The sequence below is a fragment of the Rhineura floridana genome, chromosome 7 (assembly GCF_030035675.1).
Source record: "Rhineura floridana isolate rRhiFlo1 chromosome 7, rRhiFlo1.hap2, whole genome shotgun sequence".
NCBI classification, from domain to species: Eukaryota; Metazoa; Chordata; class Lepidosauria; order Squamata; family Rhineuridae; genus Rhineura; species Rhineura floridana.
In genome coordinates this window covers 123,470,300-123,489,179 of record NC_084486.1, presented here as the reverse complement: position 1 = coordinate 123,489,179, position 18,880 = coordinate 123,470,300, and the positions used below count along the sequence as shown (strand labels likewise).

The 18,880-nt window shown below is 40.6% G+C and overlaps 1 protein-coding gene across 13 annotated transcripts in view; it reads left to right on the top strand.

Moving 5' to 3' along the window:
- VEPH1 (ventricular zone expressed PH domain containing 1) overlaps positions 1–18,880 on the top strand; it is a 232,580-nt gene that overhangs the window by 173,090 nt on the left and 40,610 nt on the right. For all 13 annotated transcript variants that reach the window (XR_009764114.1, XM_061637145.1, XM_061637143.1 and 10 more), the window contains one exon: positions 2,688–2,822. Coding sequence is in view for 12 of the 13 variants with exons in the window: in XM_061637145.1 (XP_061493129.1) it covers positions 2,688–2,822 (135 nt within the window). In the remaining variant the exon portion in view is untranslated. The remainder of the gene's footprint in view (positions 1–2,687; positions 2,823–18,880) is intronic.

Genomic DNA, 18,880 nt, shown 5'->3' with positions numbered 1-18,880 from the left:
GGCCCATTACTGTGGTGAAATCCCATACCGCTGTGCCTGTATGTGTGTGTGTGTGTGACAATCATGCTCATATAGCTTGGACTAATCACATGGGAGTTTCCTACCTGATCAGCACCCTCTTTCCCAGCAAAGTATCCCCATAAAAAATCTTAACTGTCCTTAACGTCTGCCTTCCTTGAGCTGTGGGACCATTAATTAGTTAACAGACGATGGAGGCTTTGCAGTGATGATTAATTCTGATACAAAAAATATTTGTGTTATTTCCAGTGCTGATTATGCCGTCAGCTCTGAGATTTTTGGCAAGTCACCAAACAATTAACTGAGCTGTATGTCATAGATTTTCTATATTTGTTTTTCTGTCATTTCTTTGGAATGAAAAATTGTAAACTTATGTTGACAATTGGGCATAAGCAGCAAGATAAAGATATACACAAGATGACAATTGATGGTATGAAGAGTAGTATAAAACTTTAGCTCGGGACAAATGATAGAGCATTTTGTTTAGAGAACTGAAGGGGATTTAAAAGAGGGTTTTCTTCCTCTTTTATTCAAATCCCTGGCATCTTCAGGTGGGGCTGGGAGAGGGCTGGCACTAGACCGCTGCAGGTCCCCTCTGTCAACATGCTCCTGTCGCCATTTTGGGAGATGATGGACATGCATGCTTGGGTGATGGTAGGTGACGCAAGAGGTGGTGTGACTAAATGTATTGTTGCGTACCTCCCCAATCTCCGAGCGGTGAGATTTCAGGGGTCCCTGCGCTCCTCCAGGGTTTGGTTTCCTTTGGGGGAGAAGGTCAGCGGAGACTGCGGTGTCTTTATGAAATATGGTTTGTTTATTTACCCACATTCCAACCTGAGCTTCAGATGGAGGGGGTTCAATGCATCAGCAGTCCAATATCCAGCTTTTCCATCAGTGTTACAGGAGGCATCCTATAGCCATGATGCAGAGAGCCAGCCTCTCTGCCTGCCTCCAGTCCCCAGCAATTCTTCAGACCATCTCAAGCTACAAGCCTCTCCTGGGCTCTGGGGGGTGGTGGTCTCCTGAAGAGTTTCAGTGACAAAAGGGTCTTCCTGGCCCATTCACCAGTTGCTGGGCAACCGATAATCCCATTATCCTACCTGGCCACTCTTATTTGTTTAACAAAGGAAATTCATTTGGTCAGCAGAGCCAGCCCCAAGGCATGGGATTCCAGATCAGAGGCTGGAAAGGGGACCCACAGGAATCATCCATCCCAGCCCCCATACAACAGTATTTACGTGCGCGTGCAATGGTGTTGTCACCTAGGAACGTGGAGCTTCTGCTCAGCAATCTGTGCCACTGTCTGGTCGTGTCCCTGACCTGATGGCGGTGGGGATAGTGAAGTGGGAGCTCCACCCTCCCAGCTCCAACCACAGGAGCCCTGAGCCAGTGCCTGATCTGGCCACTCCCTGGCTCCAGGCCTGGACCCCTGCCTGAAATTCCGAAGAGGCACTGCCAGTCAATGTAGACGATACTGAGCTAGATGAACCATGGTCTGACTCAGGATAAGGCAGCTTCCTATGTTTCCTAAGTTGCATACACCAAGACCTATTGTTCCTCAAGTCAAACAGGTTTTGAAGAATTATGTATTGTTTCAAAACACTGAAAAACCTATTTGATCTGAGGTGACAATGGGATTAAAATGTATGTACACAGTGAGATAAATACCCCTGTTAAAGCACTTTCAGCTCTCTAAAAACTATTATCTGTCTCCAGTCTCCTTTGGTGTGAAATTTGTGTGTTATAAAAAATTATAGCTGAAACTACAGGACCCATCTGTTTATACTATGACGTATGCTTGGCCAGTATGTTGGTGAGCTTGTGAGTCATCAATTCAAGAGCAAAAAGGATTTGGCAGGTTCTTATTCCATTTTATTTATATACATCTTGTTCTAGTTCTCAAAGGTAGATTTGTCAGAATCGTGAAAATCTCTGTTTTCACTTTTAATGCTTGCAAATGTGAGCTCAGAAACTGAAGGAGAGCTAGGATGTCACCCAAAATGGTGTTTGCAGGAGAAAGAACACAGGATGTCATCAAAACTGTGTTTTTGGTCTGATAGTATGTAGGCCACCCATCCCACCCAATGTATATTTGTATTTAACAAATACTTGTTATTTATTTATTTAAAAATAGTTATTAGCCATAATGACTATCCATTGATGACAGAGCCACTCCAGGCTCCATTAAGGACATGTGCTGTAGATATATTCTTTCCCAGAATATCTGTATGCCACCTAATATCCAGTTCTCCTCATTGCCCCCATTTAAAACCACTCTATTTTTACAGACTTACTGCCATCGCTGTCTCATGTTGTTCCAACTTTCCAGCACTAATCAAAAAAAGAAAAAATGCATGTTTAAAAACAATAAAAACTGAGACTGATGTGCAGTATAGAATTCGTGGCCAACACAAAGTTTGGCTATTGGTTCCACACCTCAGACACTCCCTCTTCCCCTCATTCACTCTGACTCATTCGTTGGTGTGCCAGTAATTAGTTTGTAGTAATGTCCAAACAAATTACATCCATAGATAGTATTTATTTGTAAGGAGTATTTAACCTGCATCATGTATCAACTTGCAAAGGATATTTCACTTGTATTATATATTCATTTTCCAAATGGAAAAACATTGTTCATGAAGCTTTCTTCTTTCAATATTGCACAACAGAGCTTGTTCCCAGAACCTTTGTCCATGCAAAATAATTCTGTGCAAGCCTTGAAAGCCTTGTGGGAGAAAACCCAGCTGAAGGGAACACACAGCTTTGAAACAGCAATGATTCAGTCTACGTTTCTGCACCAGAAGGTATTTTCCCTCTTTAGTAATCATTCTCATGGACATAGTGTGCACTTCACTGTATGATAAACCAGAGCAGTAGTCATGACGTCTGGATGCATGGATCAAATAAATGCTGCTCTCAAAGATTTAGTGGAATTTTGACCTTTGCTTGTGGTTATTTGCTGTTGTAGAAGACTCTGAAGCCCAGAATTCAGAAGCTGGAATCCATTGTTGTAAATGAGAACATGTATATAACAAAAAATGGTGAAATGGGGAGAACCAACAGGATAATATTATTCCCCATATATGAACTCCTTAGGCCCCATCTGCACTATATATTTAAAGCAGTATATATTTAAAGCAGTAGGTGGGATCAATTTGTTGTTATGTGCCTTCAAGTCGATTACGACTTATGGAGACTTTATGAATCAGCGGCCTCCAATCTGTCATGAACCACCTTGTTCAGATCTTGTAAGTTCAGGTCTGTGGCTTCCTTTATGTTTATCTGAAGGAGCGCCTCCAGCATCACCAATTATGCCGCCTGACTAGGGTTGCCATATTCCAGTTCCACAAATCTGGGCAGGTTAATTTGCATATTATGCAAATTATTTGTATGTTATTTGCATATTATGCAAATATTTGCATATTAATATTTGGATTGTCCAGTTGTTTTGTTTTTGTGCCTAGGAATTACCACCAAAAACTGGGGAAAGATGTGAGAAATCTTTTTTTTAAAGCAACATTTTCAGCCTTAAATGCCTAGACTCTAGTTTCCAACACTATGGAGTATTTATTGATCGATTAAGAGAATTTATATCCTGCCCTTTTGCTGTTAAAAACAGAGCTCAGCACAGCTTACAAATATAATAAAAACAATAAAAATACACAATCAATATAAAAAATAATAAAAACACAAAATAGCAACGAACATAAAGTAAGTCAGGGCAGCAGCACGGTTAAGCATAACATATACAATATATTTCAGAGATGTGGTGGGTGGAGAAAAACAAGCCAAAATGTTAGGAAAGGGAGTCTTTCACACCACATGCTCAGTTCTAAATACTGTTGCAGCAAGTTTTACAAGTTCCTCCAGTGTTCCACTGGTGCAGGCACTCAGACATTCAAAGTATCTGTATGTTTCTTAGGTTTTATAAAAGCAGAGCTTTGCTTAACTCAACATTTCTCAACCACATCTACACAGGTTCCACCTCCATACTCAAAATGAAACTGGGCCTGGAAGTGTGCAACAACCCCACAAATACCTTGCTAATTAGATTACCAATGCCAGGATGTCTGTCTTATCGACTACTCTCCTGCTCCCCGGGCATCATGAAAGACCCAGTCCTGGGCTCAGAAAGAAAATAAATATCTGGTCCTCTTCAAAGTATTGAGAAGCCTCTTGTTTTAATTGAAATAATAATTATAAATTCTTGTTCTTATCACTAATGGGAGTTAATTATCTTGCATATGCTGCTGTTGCTTCTATGGCTGTAACGGAGTGAGGTTAAAGATAAGTGAAATGCAAATAGGAAAAAAAACACAGAAGGCAGTAACACTTTCCTAAATGTAATACCATACCAACCACAACAAGATTCCTATGAGTAAGGAAAAAACTAAGCATCTCACAACCAGTCAGGATTCCTAACCAAAAACCAAAAAATGATAAATGAAGAAATATGTATATAAGCATGACTATCAAATATATTTATTATTTACACAAACTGTAAAGATATGTATAGTGCAATCCTAAGTTTATTTATTCAGAAGCAAGTCCCAGCGTATTCAGTGGGGCTTGCTCAAACAGGGACAGAACTGCAACCTCAAGTGATAAGCAACTTCATTCACACAACCCAAAATTCCGAATCATGCCACTTTACGCTGTTTTGCAACTGTTTATACTTGTTTTATGGTCATTGGATTTTAAATGGCTTTATTTCTTGTTGTGAGCTGCATTGGTTTCCAACCCTACCTCACAGGGGTGTTGGAAAGACTCCATACACGCACACGCACACACAGCAGATGTATAAATACATACAGGCCTTATAATAGTTTATTGTCAAACCAGTTGGTCATTGCAGAAAAATCAGTATTAGTTTAACAAAAATCAGTATTAGTTTCCTACAGAATAAAAACTGTAATACCTAAGTAAGCCCTGCCTACTTTTCCCCAGCATTATTGTCTTTTCTAGTGAATCATGTCTTCTCATGATATCTCCAAACTATGATAACCTCAGTTTCGTCATCTTAGCTTCTAGTGACAGTTCTGGTTTAATTTGTTCTGATACCCAATTATTTGTCTTTTTCGCGGTCCATTGTATGCGCAAGCTCTCCTCCAACACCACATTTCAAATGAGTTGATTTTTCTTTTATCCGCTTTTTTCACTGTCCAACTTTCACATCCATACATAGAGATCGGGAATACCATGGTCTGAATGATCCTGACTTTAGTGCTCAGTGATATTTATTTATTTATTTATTATACTTGTATACCGCCCCATAACTGAAGCTCTCTGGGTGGTTTACAGTAACTAAAAACAAATACAATATAAAACACAAATTAAAAATTTAAAACAATATAAAACAATGATACACCTTTGCATTTGAGGACCTTTTCTAGTTCTCTCACAGCTGCCCTCCCCAGTCCTAGCCTTCTTCTGATTTCTTGACTATGGTCTCCATTTTGGTTAATGACTGTGCCAAGGTGTTGATAATCCTTGACAAGTTCAATGTCCTCATTGTCAACTTTAAAGTTACATAAATCTTCTGTTGTCATTACTTTAGTCTTCTTGATGTTTAGCTGTAGTCCTGCTTTTGTGCTTTCCTCTTTAACTTTCATCAGCATTAGTTTCAAATCATTACTGGTTTCTGCTAGTAGTATGGTATCGTCTGTATATCTTAAATTATTGATATTTCTCTCTCCAATTTTCACATCTCCTTCTTGGTCCAATCCTGCTTTCCGTATGATATGTTCTGCGTATAGATTAAATAAATAGGGTGATAAAATACACCCCTGTCTCACACCCTTTCTGATGGGGAACCAATCGGTTTCTCCATATTCTGTCCTTACAGTAGCCTCTTGTCAAGAGTATAAGTTGTGCATCCTAGAGGGAGTTAAAGCAGTATAATACCACTTTAAATAGTTGTGGCTTCCCCCGAAGAATCCTGTGAAATGTGGTATATAAATGGTGCTCAAATTGTTAAGAGAATCCTATTCCCTTCACAGAGCTACAGTTCCCAGGATTCCCTGGGAAGATGGATGGATTGTTAGACCACTCTTAAAATTGTAGCTCTGTGAGGGGAATAGGGGTCTCCTAACAATTCTCAGCATCCTTTACCTGCTACAGTTCCCAGGATTCTTTGGCGGGAGCCATGACTGTTTAAAGTGGTATAATACTGCTTTAAATGTATAGTGCAGATGGGGCCATAGAAAGGGCAGAGAAGGAATACAGAGAGTGGTTTGGCTCTCTAAGTTAGATGACACAGAGATTGATAACGTAGAAAACCTAATATCATGTTTCCTTTCACATATGTAAACTGGGCGTGAGGAGGTCTTATTTTTAACAGCACATTGGAGAGGGGTACTGTCTCTTTCTCCAGGCCTGGAGAGGCACTGCCAGTCAGTGTAGATGATACTGAGCTAGATGAAGCATGGTCTGACTCAGGATAAGGCAGCTTCCTTTGTTTCCTGTCACATACACCCAGATCTGTGAGAAGCAAAACTTGCATGTGGGCTTTTTGTCTTTTAGTCCAAATTGATTACTTATCACAACCTCCTTAGACAGACCATTATTTCTGTCCTCTTTCAGAGACAGAAAAGTAGAGAAAGCATGTGTGTTTGTCCAGAATGATAACACATATCCTTCTTTGAAGTACACTTGTTTTGGTAATTTGTCAGAATATATTTCTTTGGCTCAGGGGTAGCAAAAATGTACTTTTGGGGGGAGCTTTTAATGCCAGAAAGAACTTATGCATATATGTGAGCCTACAGGCAGAGTTTGTCTCCTTTTTACTGTCTAGTTTTTAAATGTTAGTCAGAGGTATACTGCCTCTAAGCATGGAGGCTTCATTTCGCTGTCATGGCTTATATCTGTTGATAGGCCCATCTTCCATGACTTGGGCATAACACCAGAGAACTAAGCAGGATTTAAGATTCTGAGCTCAACACTGCTTGTGTTGATGTCCTTTGTATTGTGCTTTGAAATGTCTTTTGAATTTAATCACTTGCACATGCTATTGATATGTGAATGGAAAATGAAAATGGTACTTGGCTTTTGCTCTTATTTACAATAAGAGAATAGCTTGAAACAGCAGGCTAAGAGGAAGCTGCCATAAAGTATTGTTGAGTTGTCTTTTGCAAATGCCCATAGTTGTGGGCTATGGCATGGACTCCACAGGGGTAATGATTTGTGCATGCTTTGTCCTGTCAACCTTTGCTCTTTGTAAAGATCACTGTTTCAAAGCAATTACAATTTCAAAGATGGTAAAAGAATTTTGTTTCAAAGCAAAGCCAAAGATTTCTGGCCAAAGCTATTAGTCTTTAATTGGGGTTCATGCAAGTGACCAACATGGAATTTGTTTAAAACAAAAATGTATTTAAGGTAAGTCTTAAGTGCCTACAATTATCTTTTTTCAAAGAAAAAAATGTGCACACGCACACACACAACCCTGACTCAAAATGACATAATTGAAACCAAGCAATGATAGATTCTTTCTGAAACTTTCAGTGACATTTTGCTGCTAGAAAAAGAAAAAGATCCATATAATGCCTTTGCAAGCCCCCTCAGTTTCATAAGCATATTTCTAGAATGGTCATGGAAGCAATACTATCCCCACCCTGTGATAATTTCACTGAAGCAGCAGGAAATGGTTCCAATAGGGGATGAATAGACCCACAAAAGGGGGAGGCAATTTTATCCCGTGTTTTGCTTGAGGTTTATTCTTGAATCATTAATAGCCTCTTGTAGGACAATTGTGTGTTTTTTCCTTAGCCAGAAGAATGAACACCCTCCTGGCTTTTAAATCGATGGTGAAATGGCAATGGTAAATCAGCAGTTGTGAAGTGAAAACAGCATAAAGCAGAGCAGAGAGTAGTATGTGGGCCCAGGTTCCACCCCTGGCATGTCCAGTACAAAGTAACAAGGTGATGATGAGTAAAAAGGTGATGAGAAAGACCCTGGAGAACTGATACCAATCAGAGTTGACATTCCTGGGCTAAACAGACCAATGATTTAGGATAAGATAGCTTTATATGTTCTTTGGAGAATATGAAAGAGTAGGGGGAAGGGAGGTTTAGTATGAATTGAATTATAGAGTTGAAAGGAGTCGTTTAGGTCATCTAATCCAACCCCATGCTTGATAAGGAAATACAGAGCTAGAGCATATCCAACAGATAAGCTGTCCAGCCTCTGTTTCAAGACCTCCAATGAGAGAGAACCCATCACCCCTCCAAGATAACTAGTTCCATTGTTGAACTGCTCATGCCATCAAGATGTTTTTCCTAACATAAGAATGTCCAGCATCCTATTCTCGCAGAGGCCGACCAGATGCCTGTGAAAAGCCCACAAGCAGGACCTGAGCGCAACAGCTGTCTCCCCTCTTGCAGTTTCCAGCAACTGGTATTCAGAAGCATACTGCCTCGGACAAGGAGGTACAACATAGCTTTCATGGTTAGTGGCCATGGATAGCCTTGTCCTCCATGAATAAGTCCAATCTTCTTTGAAAGCCATCTAGCATTCAACCAAAATTTACCTTCCGGTAACTAAAGCCCAGTAAATCTAGTCCTGCTCTTTGGGACAGTTGAGAATTTCTCACTAGAAAGGTTTTTCCCCTCTTCTGTGTGACAAGTCTCAGCTATTTGAAGAGTGCTTCTATGCCCCCTTTCACATTTCTCTTCTTCAAGTTTAACACAGTCAGTTCCCTCAACGTTTTCTTATAGGGCTTCTTGTACATACACCTGACCATCTTCATTGCCCTCCTTGTAAACTGGTCTATTAGAAGCATGTCCCTGTTTTCACCTGTAAAATATGGTATGAGATGGGTGGAGCATGATGCTGCGGCGTGGGGAAGATGCTGCTTTCAAAAACATACGCTCAAAGTCCCCTTCGATGCACCGAACTACCTGCATGGTTCTTTGGATCCTGCCCGTATGTACATATTGTATGTAACAAAACAGGAACTGTGTAATCACAATTGAAATGTGTTGTTGTTGTTGTGTGCCTCTAAGTCGACTACGACTTATGGCGACTCTATGAATCAGTGACCTCCAAGAGCATGTGTCATGAACCACCCTGTTCAGATCTTGTAAGTTCAGTATTCCACGACAACAGTATAGTGAAGGTGCCAGACACACCTCTGTGGAGATGGCATTCCACAGCTTAGGGGCTGCTACAGAGATCCATGCAGGCAAACAAGAGAGATTATACCTTCCTCTTTCAACAAGCCTTTTAGGTTGAGACTTTATCCCAGGTTTATTTTTTAAACCTTTTTTTAAAAAAAAATGTTTTTAACTTTTTTTTCTTTTTAAAGATGTCTTCAAAGTTTTTTTAAAAAGTTTTTTTAAGAAGTTTTGTTTTCATGTATTTTAAAGCCTGTTTTTATGATGTTTTAAAGTGTTTTTAGTGCTTTTGTTTGCCCCCCTGGGCCCCTGCTGGGAGGAAGGGTGGGCTATAAATCAAATAATAAATGAATTAATAAATATCACACTTCAGCATACTTGAGGAGGGATGGAGCAGGGCCAGTGAAGGAGGTGGCCGGGGGGGGGGGCTGGGAAGAGTCCTGAGGGCTGAATAGGGAGGCCTACAGAGCTACATTTGGCCCTCAAGCCTGAGGTTCCCCTCCACTGCTGCAGAGCTTCCTCTGTATTGCTGAAATTGTCTTTAAAGGGAAGTTGTCTTTAAAGGGAAATAATTAAGAGCTAACATGAACACAGGTTTACCACACTTTAACCTCATGTGTGTGTGTGTTATGTGCCTTCAAGTTGATCACAACTTATGGTGACCCTATGAATCAGCAACCTTCAATAGCATCTGTCATGAACCACCCTATTCAGATCTTGTAAGTTCAGGTCTGTGGCTTCCTTTATGGAATCAATCCATCTCTTGTTTGGCCTTCTTCTTTTTCTACTCCCTTCTTTTTTTCCCGGCATTATTGTCTTTTCTAGTGAATCATGCCTTCTCATTATGTGTCCAAAGTATGATAACCTCAGTTTCATCATTTTAGCTTCTAGCAATAGTTCTGGTTTAATTTGTTCTAACACCCAATTATTTGTCTTTTTTGCAGTCCATGATATCCGCAAAGCTCTTCACCAACACCACATTTCAAATGCGTTGATTTTTCTCTTATCCGCTTTTTTCACTGTCCAACTTTCACATGCATATATACAGAGATTGGAAAAACCATGGTCTGAATGATCCTGACTTTAGTGTTCAGTGATACATCTTTACATTTGAGGACCTTTTCTAGTTCTCTCATAGCTGCCCTCCCCAGTCCTAGCCTTCTTCTGATTTCTTGACTATTGTCTCCATTTTGGTTAATGACTGTGCCAAGATATTGATAATCCTTGACAAGTTCAATGTCCTCATTGCCAACTTTAAAGTTACATAAATCTTCTGTTGTCATTACTTTAGTCTTCTTGATGTTTAGCTGTAGTCCTGCTTTTGTGCTTTCCTCTTTAACTTTCATCAGCATTAGTTTCAAATCATTACTGGTTTCTGCTAGTAGTATGGTATCGTCTGTATATCTTAAATTATTGATATTTCTCCCTCCAATTTTCACACCTCCTTCATCTTGGTCCAATCCTGCTTTCCGTATGATATGTTCTGCGTATAGATTAAATAAATAGGGTGATAAAATACACCCCTGTCTCACACCCTTTCTGATGGGGAACCAATCGGTTTCTCCATATTCTGTCCTTACAGTAGCCTCTTGTCAAGAGTATAAGTTGTGCATCAGGACAATCGGATGCTGTGGCACCCCCATTTCTTTTAAAGCATTCCATAGTTTTTCATGATCTACACAGTCAAAGGCTTTGCTGTAATCTATAAAGCACAGGGTGATTTTCTTCTGAAATTCCTTGCTCCATTCCATTATCCAACATATGTTTGCGATATGATCTCTGGTGCCTCTTCCCTTTCTAAGTCCAGCTTGGACGTCTGGCATTTTTCGCTCCATATATGGCAAGAGCCTTTGTTCTAGAATCTTGAGCATTACTTTACTTGCATGGGATATTAAGGCAATAGTTCGATAATTACTGCATTCCCTGGGATCCCCTTTCTTTGGCATTGGGATGTATATGGAACGCTTCCAGTCGGTGGGCCATTGTTTAGTTTTCCATATTTCTTGACAGATTTTAGTCAAAATTTGGAGTGATTCAGTCTCAGTAGCTTGTAGCAACTCTATTGGTATGCCATCTATTCCTGGTGATTTGTTTCTTCCAAGTATTTTAAGAGCAGCTTTCACCTCGCATTCTAAAATTTCTGGTTCTTCATCATATGGTTCCTCGGTCAATGAATCTGTCATCCTGGCATCTCTTTTATAGAGTTCTTCAGTGTATTACTTCCATCTTCCTTTTATTTCATCTCGGTCAGTCAGTGTGTTCCCCTGTTGATTATTCAACATCCCTACTCTTGGTTTAAATTTCCCTTTCATTTCTCTAATCTTTTGGAAAAGGGCTCTTGTTCTACCCTTTTTGTTGTCCTCTTCTATTTCTATACAGTAACTATTGTAATACTTCTCTTTGTCCCTATGTACTAGTCGCTGTATTGTTACATTTAGGGTACTTACTGTGTTTCTATCTCCTTTTGCTTTTGCTTTCCTTCTCTCTTTAACCATTTGAAGAGTTTCTTCAGTCATCCATTGAGGTCTTTCTCTTTTTTTAACTAGAGGTATTGCCTTTTTGCCTTTTTCTCTGATAACGTCTCTGACTTCATTCCATAGTTCTTCTAGTTCTCTGTCAAGTAAGCTTAAAGCCTCAAACCTGTTCCTTATTTGATCTTTATATGCTTCTGGGATGTTATTTAAATTGTATTTTGGTGTTATGATTGCTTTGTTGGTCTTCTTTAGCTTTACTCTGATTTTTGATACGGCAGATTTTTGATCTGTACCGCAGTCTGCTCCTGGTCTTGTTTTTGCAGAAAGTATGGAACTTCTCCACCTTCTGCTACCAATTATATAATCAATTTGATTCCTTTATTGACCATTTGGTGATGTCCACGTGTATAGTTGTCTTTTCGGTTGTTCAAAAAATGTGTTCGGAAGAAACAAATTATTGGCTTCACAGAATACGTCTTTCTCCTGCTTCATTTCTGTCTCCTAAGCCCCATTTCCCCACAATTCCTAATTCTTCTCTGTTCCCTACTTTTGCATTACAGTCCCCCATGATTATCAGCACATCTTGTTTTGGTGTGTGATCAATTTTTTCCTGTACTTCTGCGTAAAATCTCTCCAAGTCCTCTTCTTCTGCATTTGCCTTCGGAGCATAGGCTTGGATGATGGTTATGTTGATAAGTTTCCCATTTCATCTCATTGATATCACTTGCTCAGACCTTGCGTTGTAGCTCCTAATTGCTCTTGCTACATCACTTCTCACTATTAAAGCAACCCCATTTCTTCTTAATTTCTCATTTCCTGCATAAAATATTTTGTAGTTGCCTGATTGGAAATGTGCCATTCCTGTCCATTTTAATTCACTCACACCAAGTATTGTAATGCTGATGCGTTCCGTTTCTTGCTTGACAATTTCTAGCTTTCCCTGGTTCATGCTTCTCACATTCCATGTTCCTATTGTGTGCGTTGTACAATTCCGGACTCTCCTTTTGCATCTGTGTGCATCAACCTCTGGGCTTCCTTTCGGCTTTGACCCAGCTGCATCATTAGTCACAGCGCTACTCGTACTTGTCCTTTGTTCTTCCCCAGTAGCTCTGTGAGTGCCTTCTGACCTGGGGTCTCATCTTCCAGCACTATCTCATGTTGCATTTTGGATACCCTGTTGATAGGGTTTTTGTGGTAAGAGGTATTCAGAGGTGGTTTACCACTACCTTCCTCTGAGTTTGGATGCATCTTAGTCTGGTGTCTCAGCTTTGACCATTCCGCCATTGGTGCCCCTGCTAGGGGTCTTGCCTCCTGGTCTAGACTCCTGACGGCATTGCTCTCAGCTTCTTCAACACACTCAGACCCCCTCACCACATTAAGGTGTGCATCCGAAGAGTGTAAGAATGTGTAAGGCTTGGTAATTGTTTTCTTCAAAAAGAAAAACAGATAGCTTCCTTTTATTGGCAATATCTCTAAAAAGATAAGTACGTTTTTAATTAATCAGGAGGTGCCAGGTTTAATGTGTTGTTATTTCAAAAGTGATGTTTCTATTTCTCAGTCAAATATTGAGAAATGGATTCTGAAGGTTTAACAATAATTCCAGGGTCTAGGTAACCTCAGTTTCTACATTCCTAAATTACAGAACTGGCTTTGACATTCAGCTGAGTTCCATGAGTTAGTAGTAGTAGTAGTGGTAGTGGTAGTGGTAGTGGTAGTAGTAGCAGCAGCAGCAGCAGCAGCAACAGCTGTGGCTGCTACCAGGCCCAAATCAAGTTGTTAGAACTAGCATACAAAGTTCTAAAAGGCTTCAGACCCAAGTACAGTAGGGCCCCACTTTACAGCGCTTTGCTAATGCGGCGGTCTCAGTTAGACACAATTAGACTAAAACCCCACTCATACAGCACTTGTTCCACTTTTACGGCGGTTTTGGGGCATCACGCGCCATTCTATTAAATGTCTTCCGCTTTTCAGTGGTTTTCGCTTTTCAGTGGGGGTCTGGAACGTAACCTGCCGTATTAATGGGGCCCTATTGTACCTAAAGGAGTGTCTTCCCCAAAATCAACCATCTCAGCCCTTGGCAGACGTGTGGGTGGAGTGGATGCCGCCTGGTTGATGATGACTTGTGATAGGGCCTTCTCAATGCCTGCTCCCTGTTTGTGAAATGCCATGGTGAGGTGTGCCTGTCTCTCTCATTATTAACATTCAGGAGGAATTTTAAAACATTCCTGTTCATTGAGGCATTTGATGGCTGAAATATACTGTTCTCTGAAAGCTTGAAATTATTACTTGTGAGGGTACGTAGCTCTTTTTAAATGTTTTTGATTGTTTTTAATTGTTTTTTTAGTATTGTTTTTACTACTTTGTTGTTTGCCAACCTGGGCTCCTTTGAGATGAATGGCCAGATAGAAATGTAATTAATAAATAGTAGTATTATCATATTAAAAATTTATATCCTGTTCTTTCTTCCAAGAGCATACATTTCTCCCCTACTCCTTCATTTTATCCTTCAGCAACCCTACAAAGTAGGTTAGGCTGAAGGATAATGCAGGACCAGGAAGCTTTGTGCCTGAGCAAGAATTTGACCAAGGAACTCACCACTCCAAGTTCAACACAGCATGCTAATCATATGCTGACATAAATCAGCATTCATCACTCTTGCTTTGAACCCAATGAGTCTACTACAGGTTTGTATCTGAGCATAGCAATGGCGCATTGTGAAAGAAGCTTCTTCACTTTATTTTTTCCTGCACTGTTGTTGTTTTAGCTTAAAATTAGGGACATGCTAGATTTCCACCCAATTCGAATTTGGTACTGAATTTTCCATTAATTCGTTTATTCTCTGTTGTTGCGGATCAGATTTTTATGTAGTGATTTTCCACAGCTATGTTCAGAAATGGATTTATCCACATCTAAAATATTGATATTAATATTTTATCAATATTTCCTTCAAAATATCGCTATTAATACCAATGTATTTTTCCAAAGGAGAAAAAAATGGACCAGTAAAAGCAGCGGCTTGTGGACAAAGAACGAATCAATACCAGCCTGTTAAGTTGACTGAATGCTTTTGAACTGGCATTGGCCAGCCGATCCCATCCCTACATGAAATCACACACACTCCCAGCAGCATTTTCATCTGCTGTAATCTTCCCTTTATCTTTACTCCTATGGATAAGAAAACAGCATGTAGAGCGGGGAAGAGAGTTTGAGCTGGCAAATGGCTAGAGTGGAAAGGTGTAAGCATACTATCACAGTCTTCCCTTCCTTCCTTCCCAACTCACAGCCTACCCAAGCTCATTTTGGCTTTTAAACAATGCAGGAGGAGGAAAAATATGGCACTTTGCATAATGTGTGGTTACAGCTTTACTTGACTGAGGAAGCCACTAACAGAGACGAAAGTGCTTAGGATAGTGAAATCCTTCTTGGACAGAATTCTTTTTCTAATACATCATGCAGAATTGCCCAACTACATTGAACATGCAGCAACAGCAAGTGCTATTACTCTCAAATGCGTTAGTTGCATAATCATATTAGCATTTGGGCAAGGGTTCTTAAGATACAGAGGCCTGTTCTCTTGCTCACTTTCAGTAAAAATACGTGCTGAGTCTGTCTGTCGTTACAGCTGTATCATTTTTGCAAAACTGGAGCATGCTAATCCCTTGTAGAAAACAAGACATTGGAAATTCCTTCTGTCTCTTCTGTTTGCCAACAGAGCTTCTGAAGTTGTGTATGTGTGTGTCTATTTTCTCTTAGTGGGGATTCCCAGAAGCTAAGGAAAGAGGAAGCCTATCACAAGCCGGCTATCCCTTTAAGTGGTACCTTATCTTCATCCTAAGGGCCAAACTAGGGCTGATGGCAGCCAACTCATCGGTTTAAATGCAGTTCAGTTTCAATTATGTATCAAGCAGGGGTTGTGGAGGCTGTTTTAAGCAACAAACGGAGGGTGCTAGGGGCTCCTCCACTTCCCTACCACTTCCCTGCAGTTGGAGTCATTTCCTATCAGTGTCAGAGCCCAGCAGGAAGACTGTCAGGGCAGGACTTTGGGGCAGAAGCCTTGGCCTTCACTCAACAGAATGAGCAGGGTGGTCCCCAAATGCTGCAAGGCTGACTTGCCACAATTGAAGTAAGTGAAGCAATACACCAGCCTTTCCCAACTAGTGGGCCACCAGATGTTGTTGGACCACAACTCCCATCAGCCTCAGCCAGCATTGCCAATGGTCAGGAAAGATGGGAATTGTGATCCGACAACATCTGGTGGCCCACTAGTTGGGAAAGGCTGCAATACACATTACCATCGGAAGACCTGTGACAGTTAGGTTATTTCTGACCCTGGACTTAATGGTCTTACAGGGTCCATCCTCTTTAGATGGTAATGTGTTTACCTCATTTACTTCAAAATATGATACCCATCCCATCCCATTTATTTATTTATGCATAGATATACATACACATACATATATATACATACGCATACATATATATATCCCGCCGTTCCTCCCAGAAGTCCCTAAGTGGGACTCTGGACTTCTACTCCAAAGTCCTGCCCTGATAGCACCACTAGAATTGCTTAGCTGCACCACTGGAGCCCATTAGCAGGACTATGACATTGGAGGACCAACTGTGGGGTGGTCAGTCATAAGCAGCAGGATGACTCAGCACCCCCTCATCCCTTGTGCTCTGAATATGAGCCTCCCACCCAGCACTATTCCACTTTATTTGGGAGTGGTACAGCATCACATTTAAACAGATGGGACTATTCTAAACCCAATTACAGATTGTACCCTAAATTAATCGGATGAAAGCCCTTCTTGCACTTCTTGCACTTCATGCATGTAACAGCCCAAACCTAATTAGGCTTATTTGGACATTAAGTTCTGTTGCTTTCACTGGGCCTTACTTCCAAGTAAAAAGCCTGGTTTTGCAGCCTTAGTTCCATTGCTTCCTACAATGTTCTGCAGGCTTAAGAGCCAGAACACTGACTTAAATGATGCTTTGTATGGTAAATAACTAGGCTCGGTGAGTCTCAGGTGTAGTGAGGAGGAAGATGCTATTTTCATGTAAACTCTCCAAAAGCACATCTGGACTACATGAAATATTTTGCAAAAGTTGTACCTATGCACCTCGTCCATCCGTCATGGTTTGTACAGCATTTGCCTTCGGTCTACAGTGGTGCCTGGATGTATGCTTTGCAGATATGGAGACAATCATGCAGACAGTGAAGCATGTATAGTCTGCATGCCAACATTAATGCTGACAGCATGAATTTCTTCAATACCACATCATTCCTGCTTCTACAGTTACAATTTCTGCTCCTCTGTCTAGTGTAGTGGAAATAGAAGAGATACCAAGTGCTAGATGCATCTTATCAGTTCCTTTAGTTATCTATGGCAGCAAACCAACCAGACTGTGAAATTGGACCTTCAAAAATATTTCAAAAAGTCCCTCACCAAAGACTCCTGAGTAAGCTTAGCAGTCATGGGATAAGAGGACAGACTCTCTCCTGAATCAGTAACTAATTAAAGAGCAGGAAGCAAAGGGCAGGAATAAACTGACAGTTCTCAGAATGGAGGGATGTAGGAAGTGAAGTCCCCCAAGGATCATTATTGGAACCGATGTGCTTTTAAACTTGTTCCTAAATGGTCTGGAGTTAGGGGTGAGCAATGGCGTGGCCACATTCCATGTTAGAGATAATTAGGAAAGGGATGGGAAATGAAACTACCAATATCAATGCTGTTATACAATCCATGGTGCAGCCACACTCTGAAATCAGGGCGGGATTTAAGTAGATCTGCTAGCGCAAGGATTTCCACAGCACACATCCCACACCCTCCCTAAATCTGCTCTGAATGACTGGGGGGGAACCCTCAGAACAGATTTAGAGGGACACATACTGTTCAGCCCAACATCCTTGCGCTAACAGCTGGATACCACGCTCTGTTTACAGTTCTGGACTCCTAACCTCAGAAAGGATATTGTAGAGGTAGAAAAGATTCAGAAAAGGGCAAGCAAAATGATCAAGGTCCACTGCACATAGTTACATTTGAAGCTTTTTAGTTTAGAAAAAAGCAGAGCTTGGAAAAGTTACTTTTTTGAACTACAACTCCCATCAGCCCAATCCAGTGGCCATGCTGGCTGGGGCTGATGGGAGTTGTAGTTCAAAAAAGTAACTTTTCCAAGCTCTGGAAAAAAGGCAAGTACAGGGGGATATGACTGGTGTATAAAACTATGCATGGTGTGGAGAAAGTGGCTAGAGAAAAGTTTTTCTCCTTCTCAGTGGGGCCATCCTGTGAAGCTGCATGTAGGAGGACGCAGGACAGACAAACAGAAGTGCCTCTTCACCCAGCACATAATTAAATTATGGAATTCCCAGCACAAGAAGCCGTGATGTTCATCAACTTAGATGGCTTTAAAATGGGATTAGACAAATTCATAGAGTAGCTATCAATGACTACTAGCCATGATGGCCATGCTCTGCCTGCAGTGTCAGAGGTGTTGTTGTTGTTATGTGCCTTCAAGTCGATTACGACGTATGGCGACCCTATGAATCAGTGACCTCCAAGAGCATCTGTCATGAACCACCCTGTTCAGATCTTGTAAGTTCAGGTCTGTGGCTTCCTTTATGGAATCAATCCATCTCTTGTTTGGCCTTCCTCTTTTTCTACTCCCTTCTGTTTTCCCCAGCATTATTGTCTTTTCTAGTGAATCGTGTCTTCTCATGATGTGTCCAAAGTATGATAACCTCAGTTTCATCATTTTAGTTTCTAATGATAGTTCTGGTTTAATTTGTAAACACCCAATTATTTGTCTTTTTTGCAGTCCATGGTATGCGCAAAGCTCTCCTCCAACACCACATTTCAAATGAGTTGATTTCTCTCTTATCTGCTTTTTTCACTGTTCAACTTTCACATCCATACATAGAAATCGGGAATACCATGGTCTGAATGATCCTGACTTTCATGTTCAGTGATACATCTTTGCATTTGAGGACCTTTTCTAGTTCTCTCACAGCTGCCCTCCCCAGTCCTAGCCTTCTTCTGATTTCTTGACTATTGTCTCCATTTTCGTTAATGATTGTGCCAAGATATTGATAATCCTTGACAAGTTCAATATCCTCATTGCCAACTTTAAAGTTACATAAATCTTCTGTTGTCATTACTTTAGTCTTTTTGATGTTCAGCTGTAGTCCTTCTTTTGTGCTTTCCTCTTTAACTTTAATCAACATTCTTTTCAAGTCATTACTGGTCTCTGCTAGTAGTATGGTATTGTCTACATATCTTA